The 24,790-nt window shown below is 36.5% G+C and overlaps 1 protein-coding gene across 1 annotated transcript; it reads right to left on the reverse strand.

Annotated features, from left to right (window-relative positions):
- Positions 1 to 391: 391 nt before the first annotated feature.
- On the reverse strand, positions 392 to 24,489 carry chs1 (chitin synthase 1). The gene is made up of 35 exons (XM_085400399.1): positions 24,356 to 24,489; positions 24,116 to 24,196; positions 17,816 to 17,951; positions 16,940 to 17,125; positions 16,282 to 16,483; positions 15,237 to 15,397; positions 15,034 to 15,109; positions 14,140 to 14,252; positions 13,424 to 13,604; positions 12,998 to 13,091; positions 12,655 to 12,751; positions 12,315 to 12,436; positions 11,723 to 11,818; positions 10,878 to 11,042; positions 10,635 to 10,782; positions 9,801 to 9,866; positions 9,534 to 9,709; positions 9,267 to 9,325; positions 8,757 to 8,957; positions 8,481 to 8,649; positions 8,170 to 8,285; positions 6,799 to 6,978; positions 6,600 to 6,704; positions 6,378 to 6,495; positions 5,796 to 5,877; positions 5,486 to 5,721; positions 5,117 to 5,217; positions 4,879 to 4,960; positions 4,555 to 4,708; positions 4,283 to 4,387; positions 3,861 to 3,971; positions 3,554 to 3,691; positions 3,337 to 3,416; positions 2,944 to 3,010; positions 392 to 1,382 (listed from the first exon to the last, which is right to left on the reverse strand). The coding sequence occupies exons 2-35, from the start codon at positions 24,160 to 24,162 to the stop codon at positions 1,305 to 1,307; spliced, it is 4,248 nt and encodes a 1,415-aa protein (XP_085256525.1). The 5' UTR covers positions 24,163 to 24,196; positions 24,356 to 24,489; the 3' UTR covers positions 392 to 1,304.
- Between the last annotated feature and the right edge of the window lie 301 nt (positions 24,490 to 24,790).

The raw sequence follows: 24,790 nt of genomic DNA on the forward strand, positions 1-24,790 counted from the left end.
CTGCTGTGTTTTATGTGCAGTGAGACTTTCACACCACACTGAGAAGAAACAAGTACACAGAACTAAACGTTGCAGGGTTAGTCCACTGATTCGGTTCCTTTACCCAGCACACAACCAGAGCAACACTATAACTCTGCATTACACCAAAAAACAGACAATCTGAAATCTGCATGATGTACGTTTAATTATTTAAATGAGCCAAACATTGCTATAAAATAACAAAGTTGAGTCACAGTACATAAATATTCATTTTACTGTATTGGATCGTTAGATCAGAAGTTGTAAGGTTATATCGTTGACAGACAGCTTGACATTTTGTTTGATCGTTATTTAATTTTTTTCAATACAAGCATATTATTGCCCACAATATTTTTTTAATTTACTTGTACCAATTTTGTCCACTTTGTCTAGCGCATCGCTGTACTTGGCAAACATAATCACAATATACTGACACAATATTGGAAGGGCAACACAGTTTAATTACACCACAATATAAAATAAACTAAAAGAATTTCTTAACAGTCTATGTGCAAATATTGCATTACTGGCACTGTTTCCTGCACATTCAAGTACCTGTCAATATTTTAATATTGACCAAGGATTTAGATATACACTTTTCATAAATACCCAGACAGGTGAAAATATTATACTCCTCTCTACATCTAGCCCAGTATTGTAGTTTTATTGATTTGGATGCAATAGTTGAAGAAGAACAATAACAGGATTTACACAGATTTTTCAGTAAACTTAAAATCCATCTTATTCAAAGAGCTTTTTTTTAAAAATCTGTTTTATAGTGAGATGCAAAATCAGTAAACCTGATGGATTCAACTATAGTTCTGATAGCAAAAACAGCAATCTTACAAGCAGTTATATTAAAATTAAACAGCCGATCTTTAAAATCACTCCATCCTTTGATATTATTGTGTTAGGTCCCATTCTCACATGTTAATAATTCATTGTGCAATGACAAACAAAGTTTATTGGATCTGTTCTGACTGATTTCCCCTGTGCCATTTGGCCTCCCCTGCTGGATTATACCGGGAGGCAAAACAGCTGCTACATAATAGATAAAAAGTAAATTATTTCCTGTGATGGAAAGCTAAAGACATGGGATGTCTACAAGGACTGTGTGACAGTGTGTGCTATGATCATGACCAGAATGTACCGTGTTTAATGCACAGTGAAACCTGAGGAAAATGAACCACAGTGGAGGAAACAGCCCTGAGGTGGGAAAAAGCTTGCTAATGATGCCACTTTCGGCTTGTTGTTGCGTCTCTGCAGCTACATCTTCTTGTTTCTGACTACAGGTCTTCAGTTGTCAGGAAAATTTCATTGTGTGCGGGGTTCTCCATAATGAAGTGGTCATCACCAGTGTCGTCCTGGATGACAGGGAAAAAGGTCAATCAGCATTTTCCAAAATACAGGAGTCTCTATGTTTTAAGCTTTGAGAAGATCCCGTGTCTGGATTAGTGTTATGGACAGTTAACAGGTTTCATTGAGACCACACTGGTGGAATCTTGGAATGGTTTGATGCGCTAAATTCGTCGTCTGTGGCATAACTGTTAGCCTTGAACGTGACTGTGTCAGTAGCTGATAGGACTAATACTTTCTTGTATTGCTACTTTTACTTAATTTAAAGGTCTGATTGCTTCAACCACATCTGCTGATGTTATTCTCCCCAGACGTTTCAATTCCGTCTCCAGTAAATGCTTTTAATGATCCACACTGCGCGCTGCAAATGCCCCCTCATGTTTACTGGTTTAGAAAAGTTTTGCGTCCCAAATTGGCTATTAAGAGGTAACGGTTGTAAGGAAAGCTTTATGCCAAAAAGACAATTTAACAGAAATGGGCACTCGTCAGAACTCATCATGTACGATCATCAGATTTTTAAGATTTCTTTAGTATTAAAAAAAATTCAGTAATAGTTGTGAATATTACACAAATTACACATTGCTTACAAGTTTACATTATTTAGTTTAGTTTATACTTCTTTCATATATGTTTGTTCTACAAGTATTAATAACATTTTTCACAATGGTGCATTATTAAAAACGTGCATTACAGTTACATCCAGTTTCTCTCGTATAGTACTGATTATTACCCACTTTCACCTTTTTTAATAATTTATGAATCTGGTTTACATAAATACATTTTTTGTCACTTAATTAAGAAACAAAGTCATAAGACAACACGTTTGTGTGTCTACGAATGCCATATGCTTCTATAAATGCGAATCATTTTATTAATAATTAATAACTATTTTAAATATTTTGCAGTCTATAAAGAATTCATCATGGTTTAATAGCTTCTTTTCCCTGCAGGGACACAAAAGTAACTGAACTAACAAAAAGCAAGTAAAACCCAAAAGCTCTCAATTTTTATGTTGTTATGTTATTTTTAAATGTATCTATTTGTTGAAAATTATATGGAAACTAGTTAGTTATTTTCATTCAAGTATTAATTAATTATTGTGGCCCTGGTAAGTTTTGAACTGTTCCTAGCAAGATGAAAACATTTCATTTCATCGTAAATTGACTGAAATGTACAGAACGATTAAAACAAATACTTAATTGCTATATTGTGATTAAACCGTACTGTATGTGAAACCTGTTTAAACGTCAGCTGTGTTGGTCTGCACTATGTGAAGCTCCAGGCTTAATTTGAATACTTTAGTTTGTATTTAAAAAAAGAAAGGAAGACATTTTAATGTTTGTTGTCATGTCTGACAGCCTGATGTAGCTGCTATTATGTTTTTAGCGTTTGTGAAGTTTGGATTTGTGCAGTTATTCTTTCATTTATTTTGTTGTTTTAATCATGTTAAGTCGGCTGCAGTTTGATTTTCTTGCTTTACTGCCGGTATGTGTGGGGCCCATGTGACGTAGTGGCCGAACATAATCAAGCCTCATGATTATTTGTATGCTTTTGAGTGTAATTACTTACTTCGTCTTTCTCTTTGTAGTTTTTCTCTGAGCTGCGATAGGACACCACATGGATCAGGGTGTAGACTCTGAAAACAAAAAGGCACAAGGATGAAACATGAGGGGAAAATGTGGGAAAATGAAAATGAAGAAATCGATGGATAACAGTGACAAGGACAAAGCCATTATAACTCTCCATAAAGACAGAACTCAAAGACTCCCTGCTCATGATTGCGGGGTGGGGGGGTGGGGGGTGGGGTTATTCAGTGCCAGATTAATAACTTTGATTAAATTTCTCTGCTTCTCAATCAAGCCTGCTGGATTGTCCTGCTTCATTTTCAAGGTCACTAAATTAGTCAAAAAGTACAACCTGTGAGGAAAAAAATAAAAGTTAAATGTGAAATGATGTTATTACCTGTGATATAACATGGCCAGAAACTGCACAATGAGAAGAATAGCAAAAGACAACAGAAACATCAAAGTGAGAGGCTCCACCTGTCAGAAAAAGAGCAATAGAATGGATTACTAATTACATCAGATGTTACAGGAGTTCAAACAATTATTTAAAAAGAATCACAATCCTTCTTTAACTGCAGCACATGCATTTAGGAGTGTCTGTTGTGGGTCCCAACCTTGAGGAATTCATCACTTTTAGTTCCATTGGGATAATACTTTGGGATCCTGATGCTGATGACATCATTTCCAATGGCCTGCAAGAAGAAGGTAGCTACCACCCAGAGCACGTTTATGATGAAATACAGGAAGACGGCCTGTGGAGAGGTAAGAGAATTTAATATTTGATTTCGTTTTGCCACATTTCAAGTGGATAATTGTTTTTAAAGGTTTCACTCCCAACCTGCAACCTGACGCATCAGAGTATTTTTTCATAATGATTTGGGATCATTCATTTGTTATCATTGTCATCATCAGAGTGCTGACCTTGTTTCTCAGTGACTTTAGTTCTCTGTTGACTTCCTCCTGATGTTCTTTAGAGTGAGTGATTGGTTTCAGGTAGCGCTCGATTAGCTTGTTCCAGAAGTCGTTCTCATTCTAAACACACAAAAATGCACACAGTTCAATAAAAAAAATTTAATTGATCACTTTTTTAACTGACTAACTCCATTTAGCAAATATAAATTTTATTTTCCTTAGAAGATCAGAAATCTGCTAATGAATAACATTTCAGGGCGGTTGCTTTGTTCACTATACCTTAATTACTGAAAACGAACGGCAAAATTTAGAAACATTTACATCTACCGTGCATTGTGAAGTAGTAATACTGTGTTTAAATACTCATTTTAAATACAACTTTTTGTATCTACCTCTATCTCACAGACCCGACAGCTGAATAAACATCTTACCTCTTCTAGCTTTTGCACTTGTGGGGCAGCGAGTGTTTTCTCAATGGCTAGCTTTACTCTCTTTTCCAACTTCTCCATTCGATTGGTCTTAAGGGTTTGCCGTGCCTGAGACACAGAGAGAAGTCAGGTCAGTTATGTATTTTCTGCAGCAGCAGTTTTCAGAAGTTTTCAGAAGAATAGAAACTCTGGAAATCAGGTTTCCTCTCAAATTAATTTCATTTTGTTTTAAAAGCAACATGTCATTATTTTATTTACACCAAAGTTGTCATCACCTGTCTGTTTAGCGCAAGTTGTAACTCCTCCAGCTGATAGTCTGAGAGAACGTCTTCAGGCCCCACTGAATTGAGCTCTACATTGAGTGTGTCTGTTAACATCAGCACCAAGTCTTCGCACACTTCATCGTAATCTTTGTTACGGAGTGCATATCTGAGGAGAACAAAAGCAGTTTAACTACACAACTGCAGCTTTGCCATCGGGGTAATTGTACAGCATCTTACACAAACGTAGTTTTAGTGTAAATGTTAATTATTCTTGTAAAAATGCCTGCAAGTGAACAACAAAAACATGCAAATACTTGGATGATGTTTATTATTTACCGTATTTGTTCTTGTAGATTTCTCTTCATGTTGAAGTATGTCAGCTTTTTCAGAAATTCTTCCTTCACTGGGTGCACCCAGTCTGCATACACATGAAAACACACACACACGGATAGCATCATTACTCTGTTTTATATGCTACATAATGTATAGTATATAATGATCCACAGCTACATGTATAGCTGGAAATTACAGTGTGGTGCACTCAGGACCTAAATGCATTTAGAGTGCTTCTCACCAGCGGCGGGAATCTCTGCCTCACGAATCATATAGTCATCATCATGATCACTGTCTTCTTCATCAGATGAACTCATGCTCCTGTTTTCAGCACCATTGTCACTGCACACAGCACACATGCACTTATTGTGAGCTTCTTAATTCCAGCGCACATCTCATTTTGTCCTTATAAACAGCTGTGTTCAGTATGAGACTTGAATGGAACTGTGTTATTTTCAAGGCCAGTAGTATATTGGATTTCTGGTAAAATAATTAATTAAATTCAATTTGATTTATATAGGGCCAGATCAGCCTGTGAGCGAACAACATTAGAAATGACTGACCAAATAAAGGAGGAGAAACAACCACGACAACAACAACAGAACGCTACCTGCTACTGGAACCCAGGTCACTGCTCTTTGCTGCCTTCTTCCTCAAATCATCAACTAGAGGTCTTGCAATCTCTTCCTTGGCTTCTTCTTTCTTGGCGTGTTGTTTGGTGTGAGGCTCCAGCATTAAGGCTGGGTGTAGAGGTGTTTCGTTTTGGGTGATTGGATTGGCTGGGATGTGCTGTATAATCTGACCCGCGAGCTGCTGAAATATCAGACGCTCTGTTTCCTGGGTTATCTGTAAAGCAACAGAGTTCATTAATCCATTCATCCATCACCTGCTGTCAGGTATGTCGGGAACTGTAACCATACCTGTATCTTCATGTCCCAGCAGCAGCATCTACAGGTTTTGTCACAGAGAAGATTGTGTAGTTTCTTCTGCTCTACACCTCCCCTAATGGACAGACAGATATGAGGATGTATGGTCACAAAGAGTGATTGATATGACAAGATTAAAAAAAAAAATCAATTCCCTGCTGTCTTATTTGTTTTTGTTTCATGGATGAGTGTCAAATATGGAACAGGAAGTGGATGAACTAATGGATTTGGTCAGCTAAAAGTTCTGCACGACTATATATACACACTTTCAGGCTAAGACTTCTCTAAAGGCTGAGGCTTTTTTCTACTCTTCGATCCTTATGATGTCAAAGACAGGCGATATTCTTGATATGGTCATTTTAGGTCCAGAGCTCTGGCTGTAAGCACAGCAGCTCCTCCACCGACTCTTCAGATCTTATGAACTTTACACAGTAATGTTGCGTTTTGGGGAAATGCAACATTTCTGTTTGAGATTTGAATTTGTTATAATTTTCCATTCTTATTTTGATCCCTATAATATTATTGCTATTTCATGATAATTAATTAAACAAACAGTGGTCTAAAATAATGCATTACTTGTTGGTTTCCCTTGTGCCCCAGGACACATTGTTCATGTTAACCAGCGAGTAGATGGTCAAAAGGAGATATCCACTGGGGATGCAGATGAAATACATCAGACCATAGATAATCAAGACTGCAAGAAAGAAAAGGAAACAAAGCCAAAAAATGTCACATGACATGAAGCAACATCACACAAAAAATGTGAAATAATGCTTAGAACAATAATAATGAACATACAAAACTCCTCAGGGTGGAGTAAAGCTGTTATCAAGTACATGATTGCCATTGAAATCAAAAACAATCCAGTGGGGGTCAAGAAGGTTTTCTGAATCACCATGTCACCTAAAAGAGAAAAAGGCATTTGCACATTTAATGGACATTTATTTGAAAGATATGAGACTGCAACAACATACAGTCAAAAAACGATTCTACCCACCAATGATGGAAAAGAAGGACGCAGTCATGAGGAATGCATACAGAACACTCATGATGCCGGCAATGGTTATTTGGGTATTCGACTTGGTTAAAAAGCAAATGAGGATGTAGAACACGGGGGGAACGCACGCGACGACGATGGAGAGTGTACCAGTGAGTCTGAAGACAAACTGGAAAGCACCTGGAAGGAAAAGATGGAGGGGGAGGAGAGAAGGAGAAATAAATGACTGATGTAAAGTTATTAATGCACAAAAATTATTAATGCAGATGGGCTTGGCAAAGTGAATTTCCCTGTAGTTACCATTACAAGTTATTACTAAGTCTGCCTTCAGTTAAGCCAAGTGTTTAATGAAAACTGGTGGTTCACACTGTAGTTACCTGCATTAATGACTGCATTAAAGTTCAGATTAGAAATATTTGTTCCAGGTTTTGCTTCCAGGATACATCTTTACAAACCACGAGAACTCAAATTTTTAAACTCACTTTACATAATTAATGTTTCATCCTTTTTTTTCTTGTCCTTTTTACTGTTTTTGTGGATGCATACAGGTATTCGCATTTGGAATAGTACAAATGTGGCAATTTTCTATTAAAAAAATATAGCACAAACATCTGCCCAGACTTGAATTTGGTAGGCAATGGTCAGAGGTCATTAGGACCTCAAACAGGCCACCAAGCCATAATTCAGAATAAATAAATACATAAATTAATTATGGCAACATTTCCCAGACAAGTTTAAACAAATGATAGAAGAATAATATTTCACGTGCTAAACAGTGGATTGAAACAATGAAATCAGTGTGGTCTACCATACTACACAATGTGAACCCTAATAAGGAACTTTGTAAACGCCAGTTCTGGTAAGTGCGGTATAAAGAATTTGCATAAAATGACATGCAACAAAGATTATACCATACAGTAAAGATGTTAATGTGTGACATGCAGTGAACTGGATCAGAAGGATTTTAACAAGTCTTGTGCGTTTCCATTTGCCGGTGATAAAACTAAGTTTATTGACACCATAAGGAACAAGTAAGGCATCTGAATTTGGTTCAGTCAAATCTTTAAACAAGTTATTATACAGCTTACTTTATGGGAGCGGTCTTAAAATGAAACCACTATACCATATCTATTGTAGTTGTGTTTGCTCAATTACTTTAGTTCTGTTTCCTTGTTGCAGAGTAGCATAATTTAAAGACAGTCACGGGTTTCTGAGAGAATCTGTAGGATTTACTTCCCTAACGGAACTTTTTATATATTTCAAAACCTAAAAAAGTGTTTGAAAGCTGAAAGGATAAGAGATAAACTGCAACTTAATGGCATGAATAATGGTGATAAATGTGTTAGAGTCATTAACTAGACTTAAACCTACTTGCTATCATGAGAGTTACAGAGGCAGGTCCCAGGATAGAAGATCCAACAGTGAACATCTGGTAGAAGACGTAAATCCCTGAGATGGACTCGTTTCTCTTCACTGTCTCTGGACCACTAAGATTCACAACCACAAAAGAGTTAGTATGGCAGTAGAAGTGTTTGTAGGATTTATAGCCTACAAACATAACCAGGAAACCATCAAACTAAGAATGAAAAATTTTCTCTTTTTTTTTTTTAAAATGTTTTAAGTAAAAAGCAGGATGGCTATAGAATGAAACCCTGCTATTATTAATAACATGTAACACTAGCCTGTGGAGAAGGTCCAGTGTATTAGCCAATGTTGAAGGTCCCCATCGTCTCCTCTGGTTGTAAAACTCTTCAAATTCCTGTGGTGAGTTGGTGTATGCATCTGAAGCAGCATTATACTCGACTCGCCAGCCTTGTTGCAATAGCAAAGTACACAGCCATCGATCCTCCCCTAGAAGAGCACACACGAGACACCAAGAGTTTAAATGTCAAAACACTAAGAGTACAAACTAGACGAGGTAAAAAAGTCTACTGATCCTTTTGGTTGCGTTTACCAACCTTGATCATACTGCACATATTCTTGAGCTCTTTGTGCAGTTGTTGAGTATCTTTTTAAAACATGGTCATCCATCAGGGCCGACCCTCTGAACAGACTGAAGCATCCCGGACTGCACAGCACAGAACCAAACACATGCTCTGCTGTCTTCTGGAGCCAGTGACCTACTGCATACTCAAATTTCTGGTACCACACCATGGGACCTGGGATGGCAGAGAGGCAGATGAGAGGAGAGATGAAGCAAAGGAGGTTGAAGAATAATAGGCATTTGGAAAAAAGTACATGTAGTACGTTGTTTCTAAGTTAGTCCATCATATATACAGAGCTTAAAAGAACACTGCAGAAGCAAAAATCCCACTAAATGCTGATGTAGGGAATGTCAAGAACTAGAGTGGAACTATGAAATATACACGATTTCCAGTTTATCAAAAGGCTTTCTTTAAATGTTTATTTTTTAAATGAAATACATTTAATGATACATCAGTGGCAATACATATGAAATGCCCACTCACCCATGCCAGTAGGATGGATTCTACCACATGCTGCACCTACATTGTCATACATCCTCAACCTGTGAACACAAATATGTTTTATGAATTGACATGTTTGACAAGCAACAATAACTAAAATCGACACTTTCTAACTGGATGACTAAATAGCTCATAAAATGAGTATTTGTGGTATTTGTTGTCTACAATAGCATCAGTGATTTATGGAGGAAAATGATGTAAATACTGAGCCATGACAGATTTTAAGAAGTTGACTGTTCTGCTGCTCACCTGTCTACAAGCAGAATCACAGCTTTAGGGTGGAAGTCAGTGTCTCCGTCAAGAGCAAGAATATACGTGTTGTCGTCTGAGATGAACTTGCGTTTGTTGTCGTTGTCATACTGAGGCAACACGAAAGTCTCACTATCCAGAGAGACCAAACTGGCTCTGGAAAAGTTATTCAATTGCTAAAAAAAAAAAAAGATAGGTCATTGAAAAATTATAAGAAATTATACACAATGCCAAAATAAGTTGACTCGAACAGCTGAAAAGTCTTACTGGGATCTTTGAAGGGTTCTTCACAATGTAGCCTTTCCAGCCAAGCAGGTAATACATGTACATTATCTAAGAAAAAAGAAAAAAACAGCAGTATTGAATGTTAAAATCCAAGAACAGCCTTTTGGAGACTCACTGTTTAATAGTCTAGATGACTTGACAGAGGTGATTTGTCAAATTAATTAAACTTTTATCACACAGGTAGAAAATACAGAATGATTATACCAGCAATACTAGCAAGCATGTTTTAAATTTTAACTAAGCATTTTCATACATTTACAATTAGAGTTGAACACACATTTAATTAACAGCACTTCCAGTATCTCAGTATATTTACTACAGTCCAAATCATTATTAATAATGGCATGCAGCACAATAGAGCAACACAGTTTCTTATTTTGAAATACTGAACAGCACTGAAATGATTTCAGCCATTTATTTTCATGCCTAAGAGATATATATATATATATATATATATATATATATATATATATATATATATATATATATATATATATAAAAATATCTAGTTTTGGAGTTGCTGCTTTTCTATCCCATATTCAATAGTAAATAGTTTTTTGAGTAAAACATATATTTTTGACACATTTGAGTAATAATAATGAGTGTTGAAGAACCCGTCCCACTGTGTGAGGTTATAGAATAGTAGAATCAGACCATACACATGATGGGTCCATTCAAGCTCATACAATTCCAATACATGAAAAAAGAAAACAAGTCTGCATGTTTGAGTGAGAGAACTTGGTTTTTAGTGTATTTCACAATCACATACACATAAATAGGGATATAGAGATAGAAACTTTCACAGCTAATCTGTACCTGGGACCATCTTTTTTTGTTCCTGATGAGTAGTTTGTCTTTTAGGTGAACATAGAGCATGTTCCCTTCTGGCAGAACAAACATCAACCTGCCACCGTAGGGAGTCTCAATGATCGACACATCGTCAGGCTCTTTGTTGGTGAAGACCCTGAACGGAGGGATGTGTAGGTGATCAGTTTGAAAGATGGATAAAGAGAGACATGCAGATGTACACACATATATTTAACTGTGGGGTTATCTCACCTGTAAACTTCAATGACAACATGGATCAAGTCATTAACATAACTATTAACCAGCCTCTTGTTTGTGTCATCGTCAGTCATGAAGGCATCGTCCATTAAAATGTGACACTCAAAGTCAAAACAGTCCTTGTGATCTTCCTTTGGATCCCCTCGATAACGGTCCAGCCTGAAACAATAACAGATGACTGTATAACACAGCAAAAGCCTTTTCATTTAGGTCTTATTTTTAAGTGTGAACAGTCAGTGCACAGCAGGAAATAACAAGAATGACAGGAAAATGCATTTTTTAAATGTTAAGCAGCCCAAACACTTGGCATTTTAGGCCTTTGAATATATTAGGTCATAAGCTAATGAATTTGACCTTTTATTTACATTTTTAAGAACCACTTTACATCAGACTGAGAGGCTCTAAATGCCTCTCTGGTTAAAAATTTCACCTGTGTACTGACACCTGCCTGGTGCGAAATTAAACAGGTGGAGGTAAATCAAACCCATATTTTAATACGCTGTTATATTGCTCTTTAATGATATGTAAAAGAGAAATTAAACCCACGCTGTGTATGTGATACTAGTACACCTGGGGCTAGATGCTTTAAACTCAAACTCGTTATTTTCATCAGAATTATAAAGCCGTGCTTAAGCATGCTTGTTGTTAAATCTCAGTCACTGTGGATTTGTATGCAGCCTGATCTACTTTATGTCTGTATGTGCAGATAAAATATATAATGATAAGAAATGTGATAAGAAGTTCTCATCATAGTGACTGGGGTATGCACATGCATGTTTTTGTGCCTACACTTATTTATTTGTCTGGCCCCTGATGTTTTCAGAGGTACTGGCTCTAACCTGAACATGGAGGTGAGAATCTTCAGCATCTCGTCGTAGGTCTCATGCCACATGGTGGCGCACAGATAGATCACACACTTCTGCATTTCATCATGGCTGTTAAGGAGAGGAGAAGTTGTAGCAGAATTTTTAAACATTTCATGCTGTGAACACGCACATCTTAGAAGCATCTGCTATGGAGGCTCATTAATGTTATACACCCATTGTGGAAATGGCTTCATAAAATGTGCCACATGTGCAGCTGCAGTGAATTTGGGGATGCAAATAAGCGAGTTTCCAATTTTGTTGAGGTCGTAGATGAACATCAATTGTTTTTGGGTCATGTCTGTGTGTATGTCTTTACACTGAGACGTGCTCTGCTAGCGACACAGTTTGCATGAACTCAACTTCAAATGCATTTTTTTCTACCTATACTTCAAATAAATTATTCACTGCATAATTGCATACTGCCTTTCCTGTTGAAGAAATGTCTGTGCCTCTACTGCATTTGAAAAGTTATCACCCATTATGATTGATTTTTTTTTTTTTAGGTTAATTTATGGCCACACTGAAATAATGTTCAACAGGGAAGCTATTCTCAGATCACACTGACCTTTCTTGGGTTTTGGCTTTTGGAACCTTCATCTTGGTGTTGAGTAGCAGAGACAGGTCAATGAAAGCAGATTCATACAATCGACGAACAAAGAGCTGAGATGTTCTTTCTATACGCTGGACCTAATGGAAGGTGAACCACAAAGCTATTTAAGTGTATGTCATTTTTAAAAAAATCAGATCTCAAAAAAAATATGCTTTAATATGTTGTGGTGTGGCTTTTCTGGGAGTTAAAATAAAACTTCCAAATAAAGAAATGACTGAATTCATTTAAAGCATACATCTTCTCACAGCCAATTGAGTGAAAGTGTGTGCATATGCGCTGTGTTTTTTTCTGATACCTTGATCTTCCATACGTAGTAGGTACATGTGACGAGGCCTGACCACATGCACACTCCCTCCAGTGCCAGCATGGCAAAAGGCCATTGAAAGTAGTGGCTGTCAATCAAATGGTAAATAAATATTTTGAGTGAAGTGTGCAAAGATAAGAAATACAGAAGATATCTGTACTTAATATATTGCTATAGGACATGGCAGATGAGGTTGGACAATAAATACTTCCATTTTATTCGCATTAAAAAAAAATTATAAATGACCAGGCTGCTTGAAGTGTAAGAAGAATTAGTGACTTGAAAAACTCACATGCTACGTTTCATTAACACATTTCTCAGCATACAAACACACCTGTTTAGTGAAGTCCGACACATGCTCCTAGTAAGCTCGAGTAAGACCGCAGACGTGTTTTTGGAGTTCAGATAGAGCAACTTGTCACAAAATTCTGCAATAAAACAAACATTTTTTTTTTTTTTAGCTTTATTACATGTAGTTTAAATAACTAATTTATTTATAATTATAACAATTTATACATATAAATGATACAGTGCATCAGAGGAGTCATGGTGTATTTTTTCAAAGTGTATTTTCATGATGAAAATATTGAGCTACTTAAGTGGAAACAACGTTAAAATTCCTGGAAACTCCCCTGTGCTGAAGCGACTCATTAAACAATTAAAAACTGAATGCAAAACTTATTGCAAGTGAATTTTTTATGAAGGTAGTTCAATTTGTCTTGACCTAAAAAAAAAGAATAAAGAAAAAGGGAAAACTCACCTATGATGCTTTCTGCTTTTGTCCCATTATCCAGTTTCCATCCCAGTGTAAAAAACAGCACTATTCCCAGCAGTAGCATTGCAGGTCCAGTGCAACATAGAGGAAGGGCAAAACTCATCCTGACAGAATGAATCTTACAGGCCACAACTCCAAACCAGTGGCAGGCTGCTGAGCAGAAGGCCTGAGACAGAAGATGAGGGCAATATTTATTAAGCCTAATTTACAGTCATAAGGACAAAATTAAGATTGTAATGTACTTAATTTACACGTTAGACCATCTTACCACCATTAAAATATGTTTCTGAACCAATTCTTTGTGGAAAAGTAAGAAAGAAGTGCAAAAAAGTGCTTTACACTTCAAAACTCAGATCATAATTGGAACATGTGATCATTATCATGCCTCGGGCAAGTAAGTAGTGGATACAGAGACCCCTGACTGATTAAACCTGCGGCTGCTAAAGAGTCTGTGTGAATGAGATTTGATTGGTTTAAGTAAGTTTTGTCTTATTAAGTAATTAATCTAGACTAAACCTGCTGAGAGCCATAAAAAGAAAATGATCAAATGCAATAATGGGGAAAAAGTGCTTTTTGCTAAATCACCATCAGACACAGTTTTGTCTGCTACATGCAGTGATAAATCAGATTCTACATTTATGGCATCTAGTCTTCCTACAGTAATTTTAATACATGTTGCATGCTCTCTTCCTTCTACTTACTTGTAAGAAAAACAACACTAGTCCTGTTTTCAGGAGTTCTCCGTCACGCAGGATAAAATTGTCCCATATGATGGTTTTCGCAATTAGCTTGTGGTAGATCAGGTATACGGCCCCTAGAACAGACAAAAACAATTTTAATTTTACATGCTTGCCACATTTAAAAATGCACCCCTCTTTCACTCAAATCATTTAGTTCACAATGAAACTATTTTTTATCACTGTTCTTTGTTTGTGGTCAAGTAAATATTGTTATGGTATAGAAATACATTGATTTAAAAAAAATACTGTAAATAATAAGAGTGGTAACGTTTTAAATTCCTGCAGTGATAGAAGAAACAATTTAATCTGCAACGTGTACAGAGATACGGTACAGATAACATAAATCTGCACTGTTCTGTAGATTGGGTCATCTACCAATCGGAAGCTTGCGTTTAACTATCCGTAGGCAAGATACTGAACCCTGACCCCTGATTTGGGTGTAACTGGGTCATTAGCTTGCAGTGCTTAGTTACAGTAGAAAAAACACTTTATAAAAATCAGCCCATGTATCAGAACATTTGCAATAATAATTTTACAAGTTAAGAAATACATTGGATTTTAAATAAATAAAAATAAAAGAGAACATATTAATAGTGGTTTATTGTGCAGAATAGAAAACCTAGATTTACTAATACTGAAAACAACAACTGAAGAATTCATCACAGCTGGAGAACATCCTCTGCAATCCATCTGCACCCCTGACATCACAGAAATCTGTTTGTTCTCCAGTGCGAATGTGGGAAATTAGATTTTTCATCACGCGTCCAGTGCAGAGTGGGTGTAATTTTGCCAGCATGTTTTTTTTTCTCCTCTCCATTCATTGCGTCAATACAGACATTGATGGCAAATAATTACCTATCACTAATATCCTCAGAATGCTGCTGATGACAAACACAAAGTCTCTGAAACCATCCAGTTGTGACAACGTATCCTGTGGGATAAGAGAGGAAAAAAGATCCTCAGTGATCGTGTAAAAAAAAAAAAGTTTCCTTATCATAAACATACAGACTTGGAAGAATGCAAGCTAGCTGAAGCTCCACTATAGAAAAACAGCGTACCTGCATGCGGTTGGTTGCTTGTAGTGAATTTTCCCACCAGCACAACGAGACAAGGAGGGAAGAGAAAATTCCAAGTGCCACGTAGATATAGCAGTCAGAACCCTGTCTGTCCACATATGACGTTACACGGACATAGTAGTCAATTCCCAGCATGCAGTAACCTGTTGGTCAAGTTAGTCAGTTAATAAATGCATATCTAAACTTTCTCTTATATCAGTAGATACAGTGTATATGGAATACGCTGTATCCACTGTCTATCCAAATGTCCTAAAAACACACCTATCACTCACATTTTCAGCTCCATAATATTATTCTTGGACTCTTCATTACAAAATAATCCCTATTTATCTCATTCTGAGGTACCTTCTCTCTCTTTTTTCCGAATACTTGAAACTTTGGCAAAGTTTAATATAAGTTTGCCAATATTTATACATTTTTTATACACCATATTTTTTTTAAATCAATCATGGAACTTGGAGCTTGCAAGCTTGGTGCTAGATTTGAATCTTAAGCATCAAAACTTGACAGAGTTGTTGTTTTGGCAGTTAAGACGTTTTATATCATTTATATGAGGCAGTTGTTGTAATGAGGGTGACAGAATTACTGTGTCAGAATTGGATAAACAAGACAACAATGGAATGATAGTTTAAAAGAGCTGACAGACAATTAGTAGCAGATCAGTTCAGTCAAAGCCTGAAAACACAAACCTTGATTGAGAAGTGTTCAAACAATTGGGAGAAACGAGTGACGTACAGAACTAAGAAAATAACTGTCGACTCTACTGCTTTCTGCTTCATTCACTCCCTACCCCTAATTTGTGAGCAGGTAAGGTTTGCCAACATGACTGTTAAACCTCCTACTATACCTGCTGTGAGCTAATTATCATAAAATGTAATTAAGGATTATATTATATTTAATTTTTGTAGAGCGGCTCTCGGTTTTTTGTGTTTTCACCACACCGAATCTATGAATGTTCAGGGGACAAAGCTAAAAAGAAAGCCAGGGAAACAAGCTTGCACATAGAAGCTAATTTAAAAGGAGTTACCAATAGAGGTGAGTATGAGGGAGCAGATTGGGAACACAATTTTCCAGTTATCTCGCTGTAGTCTGAATATTATCTGCATAATTGCAGACACAATGCAGACTCCTCCACTGATGAAGAGATTAGTCAGGACGTCAAACTGAGGCATAACCACCAGCACGAGGACTGAAGTACCGAGAGAGACCAGGACCTCAATGAGGCAAATCTGGAAAAGACACAAAACCAGAAAGATGTCCTCACTTATGCAGTGTTTCTATTGGTTTTGGACATGGAAATAGAAGCCATTAAAAATACTTTATATTCACCATTAATTTGTATCATTACCATCAAATGTACATTTTACTTTTTTTTCTTTTCTGTCTTTTGACCTAAATAAACCTTTCTGTTATCGTCTGTATAATTCTTACAGAAATGGCAATAAATACACAAACAAGAACAACATAAATAAGAATAAGACAAAATTCTCTTTATAGCATTTTGTTGAAAATACTATTAGAAGATAAACTCATGATTAATTAACTGCGCCCAATGGGACCTACTTTGTGCCAAAGATTAACAAAAAAAACATTATTACTAAGTTTGTCTGTAACGATTTGTAATTTTACATTTTTCTGCTGTCTAGTTATAGGTACATAAACTAAAAATATGTAGAAAAACATACAAATGCCATGATCTTCATTTTGGGTGGTACAAAGGTCTTGAAGGAACATCGCCACAGCGATTTCAAAAAGACCAGGACGTTGGGGAAGACTAGGCAGAACATCATCATCAGCATGTAGAACTGTTTTTCCTTTGGGGTGCGCTGGGACATTGGACTGGACAATGTTGACAACACCAGCAGGGAGCCCTGAAAGGATATATGATCATTGTGTGTTAAGAAAATTCTATTTCCAGGAATAGGAACTAGATGGGGAATCCCAGTAAAGAGAGTGCTGGGTACAAAGGCATTCAGTACTGTAAACTCTGTCCTCTCATAAATAGCATGAATCTTCTTCGTGTTACTTTATGATCAGGCAGGCAGAGACAGATAAGCTTGTTGTCACATGATTTGTACTTTTCACACGATGCGTTCTTTGCTGAAATGCCTGAAAGAGTTTTTTAGACATACAAAACATAAATTGATTTGCAGAGTGCGCTCTGATGGATAAACTATGCAACATGAATTGGGAAATTTCTAATATAATATATCAGTCAGACTCTAATACAGTACACAGTGGTCTTATTTTCCATATATGGAACACAGTACAGACTCAGAGTTTAAGAAAGCAATACTACTGTTCAGTGGTGATCAAATGAATCAAAATAATCCAAAGCACTTTCAAGAAAAAAACCAAAAACACTAAAACAACAACAAAGCCATAGATGCAGATTTTTAAGTGTCTGTCTATGAAAGAAAATACTAGAATCTGAGGAGTTGGAGGCAATTTTGCTGTGTCCAAAGTCAGCATTTTTTAGCCAGAGCTTGGACTTCAGCCTCAGTGGTAACCAGATGAATAACTTCACAGAGAGAAAAAGATAAACTCACAAATGGTCCTACCTTTGCAACAACAGCAGTGGTCAAGACAGCTAACCCCACCAAAACAGCCACTAGATGTTGAGCCAGCTGGAAACATCTTCTCTTTTGTTCCTTCTCAGCTCCTGCGGGGTTCAGCTGGAATGGATCCCATGTATCCCTGGAAAATAGATATTGGTTGACTATAAAAACAGAAAACTAGAACGACTGTTTAATAATGTACTAAAACAATGGTTACCTAATAATCTATTAAAGTCAGTTGAAGGATGACAGAGAATTAATAATAGAGTAGAAATATCTTTTAGTTTCATCTATGTGAAAGAGAAAACACTGAGCTGTCTCAGTTTACTGATATTGAACTACAGCGCAGTGCCCTTCCTGATTTTTTTTGTCTTTTGTGTGTGCATATTTTCTTTATCCTCAAAAGTTTCAGATCGTCATAAAAAAAAACATAGACAAAGACAACCCTAGTAAATAAAAAATGCTGTTTTTAAACGATGATTTCGTTTATTTATCAATTATCATTAGGGTTGTGTGGTATGACAAAAATCTCATATCCCGATATAAGACATTTATCGTCCTGACAACGATATAAATCACAAAAATGTAATATTTTCTGCAAATTCTGTGAATCTTGGGCAATTCGACTTGCGTGAACTTTTTCCACTTTTTCCGTCCTTTACCTGGATTCGAGTGTTTTAACCAAAGCATGAAACTATACATTTTTAGACATAAGTTGTAATGGCCACCATTTTCTTTCAAAGTTTGAGTCTAAGATTAATTTTTTAGCACCTGACGGCTCTTTTTTTTTTCTTCTCATCCGTAAACTCTCTGCATAATCTTTCACGTGATTCAGTTTATTTTGAAAAGTCTCAACAGGATCTTGAGCTTTATTGTGAAAGGTTTATGTAGAAAACAAATAAGTGGACAGCGGAGCCACGCGATGGTTTTATTGTCGTTGTTGCTATCGACAACACGTAAAAACAGGCGCTTGATAGTCAGTAGTGTGGTTATATTAAATATAAGAGAAAGCGAGAACTCATGGAAATTAATATAGCCACTACAGTGGCCATCAAAACGATGAAAAAATATTGCTGTAAACAGTTTATTTTACGACACCACGAAACAAACGATAGGTTAAAATAGATGTTTTTATATCGTCATCCGATATATATCGGTATATCAAACAGCCCTAGTTATCATTTCATTTATTAAGGGAAAAAGTTCTCCAAACCAACTTAGCCCTATCTGAGAAAAGTAATTGTCCACTAAACCTAACAACTGGTTACACAACAGTTGGCAGCAAGTGCTGCAATCAAGCATTTGCAACAACTGGCACTGAGTCTTTCTCGTTGCTATGGAGGTATTTTGTCCTATTTGTCTCTGCCGAATTGTATTAATTCAGCCTACATTTTTTAAACACTAATGGCCTTTTTAAATTCATGCCAAAAAATCTAAGTAGGATTTAGGTTCATACTTTGACTAGGGCACACCAAGACCTTCTTTGGGCTACTCAGTGATGGACTTGGTGGTGTGGTTTCTGATCTTTGCCCTGTTGCATAACCCAAGTGAACTTGAGCTTCATGGCATAAACTGAGGGCCAGACACTCTACGTCAGAAAGTTCTGGTAGAGAGCAGGATTCACCCATTAGGGCTGGATCAGGTGACCCTGAATCCTCCCTTAGTTTTGCTGCAATAAGTGTAGGCTGCTGGGGGATTCCCATGATAAGTTTTTCCTTTTCAGTCACCTTTCTCACTCAACATGTGTTAATAGACCTCTCTGCATTGAATCATACTTGTTATTAATCCCCGTCTCTCTTTCACAGCATGTCTTTTATCCTGTTTTCCTTCTGTCACCCTATCCGGTCGCAGCAGATGGCCGCCCGTCCCTGAGCCTGTTTGTTGTTTTAAATGTTGTACTGGATTCATGAGTTGTCCATGTGCTCTTGAAGTAATTTTGGTGGGCCTGCCACTATTGTTCCAAATTTTCTCCTTTTGTGAATAATAACTGTTATTGTGGTTCATGGGAATCCATGGCTTTGTAACCCTTGCCAGACCGATAGATGTCAGAGACTTTGTCACACAGGTTCTGTTTATGTGACTTCTTGATTCCACAGGTCTGTCAGTAATCAAGGCTGCCTGGCAGGGCTAATCAAACTGAACTCAGGTTTCCCAAAAATGTGGTTAATCACAGTTAATTACTTTAACTAATATTGTTGCTCAACTTTAAAATTATAAATAATTTAGCCCCTCGTTATCTTGTTGATCTTCTTAGTCTATATGTCCCTGGGCTCGCCCTCAGGTCTTCAGCCCAATTACTCCTGGCTCAGCCTAGCTCTAGGCTTAAATCTAGGGGTGACCGTGCTTTTGCCCTGGTTGCACCGAATCTGTGGCACAACCTTCCTATCGCTTTCTGTGCGTCAGACTCCGTTTTATCTTTTAAATCCCGTTTAAAAACTCATTTATTCAACATAGCTTTTCCATCTAGTTAGTGTCCCTATTTTATATTTGGTTCAATTTCTTATTTATGTACTTTATCTTTTAGCTATATCTGTTCTTAGTACTTTGTTCTTATATTCCCTTCTATTGCCGTATAATTAGTGCCCTTAACCTGATGACATATGTGGTACTTTGTTAATAGTCTTTTATTTAATGTCTTAATTTTCCTGTTTTTATTGTAAAGCACTTTGGTGTACCGCTGGTCTTTTAAATGTGCCATACAAATAAAGTTGTATTGTATTGTATTTAATTATCTTCCTGATTCCTGAAAAACAGGAAGGGGGGCGAGGTTTTCACAGCACTGTTTCTTATCATGATACTTTAACATTTGTATGGTCATGACTACATTTATTAGGTGCAAATTGACTGCAGGGACGTTTTTAAATGAATATGTGATAAACCATGGGTGCATAGTCAATGGATGAGCCTGTAACAAGGAATTAAGTGAAGAGTTTTACATTTTATACCTCAAACTATTGCTGATTGTGATCATGGTCTGTTGGGTGTTGGTTACAGCACAAAATGAAGAATCCTCTGTTATCTACAAATCTGCCAAAGCCCTCAGTTCATCGCAAAGGTCAGAGTACAGTTTTTATTGAACAGTATTCTTTCAACAGTGCGCTGCATCTCTCTCTCTTTTTACCCATTTTTGGGGGGTCTGTGTTTATTTTTGTCAGTGATTGTCACTTGTCAGTGTGAAATATAGCAAAAGCTTTTAGCATGAAAGGCACAGTGTATGGTTTTGGTGCTTCCAGATTAGAATGTGACTGGCACGCAAACAGGCATCTAAGCTAAGAGATTCTCAAGCAACCCTTTGGCCATAATTACACTCGATATCTGTGTTTCCTGGCACATTAAACGTCACCATCTCTGCCACCCCGATGATTAATACAGAGTGCAGAATAATTATCAGGGTGTGGGTTTTTTACCTTGAGATTATGCTACACTGTGATCTCTGGCTTTGCCATAGCAACTGAAATACTGTTAAGTCAAGGTGTAGTACAAAATGGATTGATGCTGGCAGAAGGTTGTTATATAAGGACTAATGATATTACACTATAGCTGTTATTATTATTATTATTATTATTATTATTATTATTATTATTATTATTATTATTATTATTATGTGACGCTTGATAACTATTGGATTTTTAGGATAAATGACAGTGGCAGTTTTTAGGAAGTAAAAAAATCTGATATCGATATACTGGATAATCTAACTTTTTAAAAGCAGTGAGAAAACAAAAGTCTGCTGTCTTTAGCTTTTCCCCCAATGGCAAGTGACGAGCAGACAAGCTACTTATTTTTTTGTGTATTTATGAAACTAGTGAGTCTTCATTAGACACGATATTGATGGAAGAAATTTAACTTTTCAGATGTTTCTACCCAAAGCTCACTAGGATACGCCACCGCGGCCCCCTATGGTGAAAACTATTCAAAAAAGATTTCCTGCTTTCTGGAGAGGTATTTAAAAAAATAGCTCTCAGCTCCGTTGCTCTGTGACGTCAGTAAATCATTTCCTTATGAGTTTATGGAGGAACTTGATTCAAGTTCTTTTTGTAAATTATCCCTAACCCTATAAAAAAAGGAGCATTATCCAAAGCTTTGTCGATCACAGGTTATTAGTCAAAAACAAAAACACCCCCAAAAACACCAAGATGGTAACAGTGGAAAGACGCAGCTCGAAGCCTTGGTAATCCAGTCAGTGAGGTAGATTTATATGAAGAGCAATTTGTGCTGAAAAGACCAGCAAAATCAGGAAAGGACTTCAGTTCCCCAGACTCAAAAAGTTTTTACAAGAATGACTCACTATGACAACAAACTTCAGATTACAATATTTACTTATCACACTGTATGATTATCTGCAGACTGTAATCACCCAGATTCAACTTGGCTCCATCACATCATAATGTCATAAGGCGTACCCCTGTTTAAGAGTGCACTCGATTACATGGCCCATTAAAGCTCAAAAATCTTTTATTTCAGTAAGGTTTTTTTCCCCATTAAAAATTAAAACTGTCACACAGTTTGGCTGCCATATGTTAGGAGTTTGGAAACTGGTGCACTGGCTCACTTTGCTGTGACCTTCTAGTCAAGTTATATTACTCTCTAAAGTTGCGTAACATTTAATAAATTGGGAAACAATTAACTGCAATGATTTATATAAAAGTAGTTAATATTTAAAAACTTTATAGACACCACTCCTAGCTTTAGTTTAGTTTAGTGGAAGTTTAGAGGCTTTCAAATCAAAAGTTGCTGATAAAATATTGTTTTATTTTTCTTTATAACTTCATAATCACAACAAGGGTGGTGTAAAAAAGCTAAACTCAGAGACAGTGTCATAATTTTTGTGTCAGATATACCTACATGGAGAATTTAATTACAACTTCAGCGTGTATTTAACATTTGAAATGGAGGCCCTAACAGCAGGCAGTAACAGTGGAGATGATATCAGCTACAGCAATAAAGCGAAGCACAGCAGTGCACAGAACAAATTAACTGTTTTCTTGGCTGTGAATTATATCAAATGGAAACCTGGTAACACAATACTTTATGGTGAAAAATAATATATATATATGTAATATCCATTACCAACACATATCTCACCAACAATTAACCTCCTAACAATGATGAAGAGGTTAATAAAACTGGATAGCGTATCCAGGGACAGGAAATTGAATAGCTGCCTGGTTCAAAGTGGCATGTGGTGTTGAATGTATTTCTGTCTCATTCTCAGCGCAGCAAATAGGAAACAACTTTAAAGCCGCCGTGATGACATGAAACACGTTCCTGCTGCAGCTTGGTCAGTTAAAGAATAACATGTACTGACCCTGATTTAGGAAACAAATTCACTAACTGTCTGACTTCAGTAAGTTCCTGTGGTAGAAATAAATCAGAGGCAATGTTTTTACAGTGAACATAGACTAAAACCAAAAAGCTTACGTTACACACGATTCCGAAATTTCGATAATAAGGGAAGGAGAAAATGCAAAGATACAGCGCTAAAGAAATTTATTAGACCACAGATGCCACAGATATCCTAAATTAACAGTACTGCTAATTACTAAACACATTTTTAATGTTTCTGTAAAGGTTAATTCACCACTATCTTCAAGCTCTGCAATCAAAATGATATTTTTAAAGCACATTATTATTTTTTTGATTAAAAGGCCAAATTACAGTCATTTCCTTCCATTCCTGAATAGAAAATTAGTTTTAGTGGTTAAATGTTATACTGAATTAATTTCCGACTTCTCAGAGAAGTCCAGCGAGCTATTTGGTAATTCAACATGAATTTCGTTTTTATGGCTTAATAAATAACAATACAATCTTTCATTTTAAACACGTTTTTGAGATGTTTCTAAAATATTTGTGTTCTTGTTTTTATGTCACCCTATCAATACAGATGTTACTTTTGATTTAATCAGGTGAAATTGTTTCTTTTTTTTATTCATATTTTCCTTCTTTTTTTCCTCCCACCGCAAGTTATCATGCTTCCACAGCACACAGCCAGTTTTATTAAACACCGCATGGGTCACAAAGCATAAAAGACCCAGAGGAGAAGATGGATTTCTACTGCCTAGAAAGAAAGTGTCTGCAAGACCGCTTTCTTCCTCCATTGTATGTATTTGATCAAGCAGGTTAATTAAGATCAAAGCATGGTTGGTGGACTCGTGGCCTGTCACTCATATAAATGTGATTTCCATATTTAAATTCCTCTCATGTCACATATTATGCTCAGTTTCACATCTGTGCCATTAGTTAAAGCAGAAATGAAACCACATAACCTTTATGATGCAACACACACTCTTGAAGATTTTTTACCTGTGCCTTCCTTCTCGTTTCTTTCCTCTTTCTCTCAGATCCTCCATTCTTCTTGTTTACTCCACTGCATCAACCAGGAACCTAAAATAGATCGTTTAAAGATAGTTTAAAAAACTGGCTTTATAGCACGCATTTTAAATTAAACCATGTTCAGGACATAGACAAAAAAAAAATCTTTAAACAATATTGGCATTGACTTAATCGACACATATTTAAATGTAAAACATAGAGATTCTTTACCTTGATAACTGCCCTATGATTAAATCTTTTCTTAAGTGTCCAACTATCCACCCTGCTGAAGCTCTTGAAAAAGTCTGCCTTCAGTGTCAACCCAAAATAAAAAATAAAATACAAAATCAAACACCAGCTACTGTTTTAAAATGAAGTAAAACATCAATAAAATGATGTGAAATGCCAAATCAAGACTCCACACAGGTGTAAAATTCAATTTAGAAATGCCTATGCTAATAATTGGCCTGACCCAGCTGCCTCGCTCCGTTGGTCTGTCAGGGAGTTTGTCCTTTGTACATCTGATTTATTTTGTGCCTTATCACAGTTTATGAAAGTGACACCCATATAGACAGTAAGGCACAACCCCCGCATGTATGTGCTCTGATGATCATAGTTTATGAAAGCTATGGAAACCAGGAAGTTTGTGTGGATTTCGCAGGAGAC

This window comes from Rhamphochromis longiceps, linkage group LG1 (genome assembly GCF_057381845.1).
Source record: "Rhamphochromis longiceps isolate RC_006_pf linkage group LG1, R_longiceps_female_GT1.1, whole genome shotgun sequence".
Lineage (NCBI taxonomy): Eukaryota > Metazoa > Chordata > Actinopteri > Cichliformes > Cichlidae > Rhamphochromis > Rhamphochromis longiceps.

Bases quoted from the DNA above. Each gene is read 5' to 3' on its own strand.
- chs1 (XM_085400399.1), bottom strand. From the start codon at position 24,162: ATGGAGGATCTGAGAGAAAGAGGAAAGAAACGAGAAGGAAGGCACAG. The intron at 16,484-16,939 runs GTATGTTTTTCT...TGTCTTTTCCAG, and splicing joins AAATGAAGATCATGGCATTT to ATTTGCCTCATTGAGGTCCT. The intron at 9,867-10,634 runs GTACAGATTAGC...CTTTTTTCTTAG, and splicing joins ACAAAAAAAGATGGTCCCAG to ATAATGTACATGTATTACCT.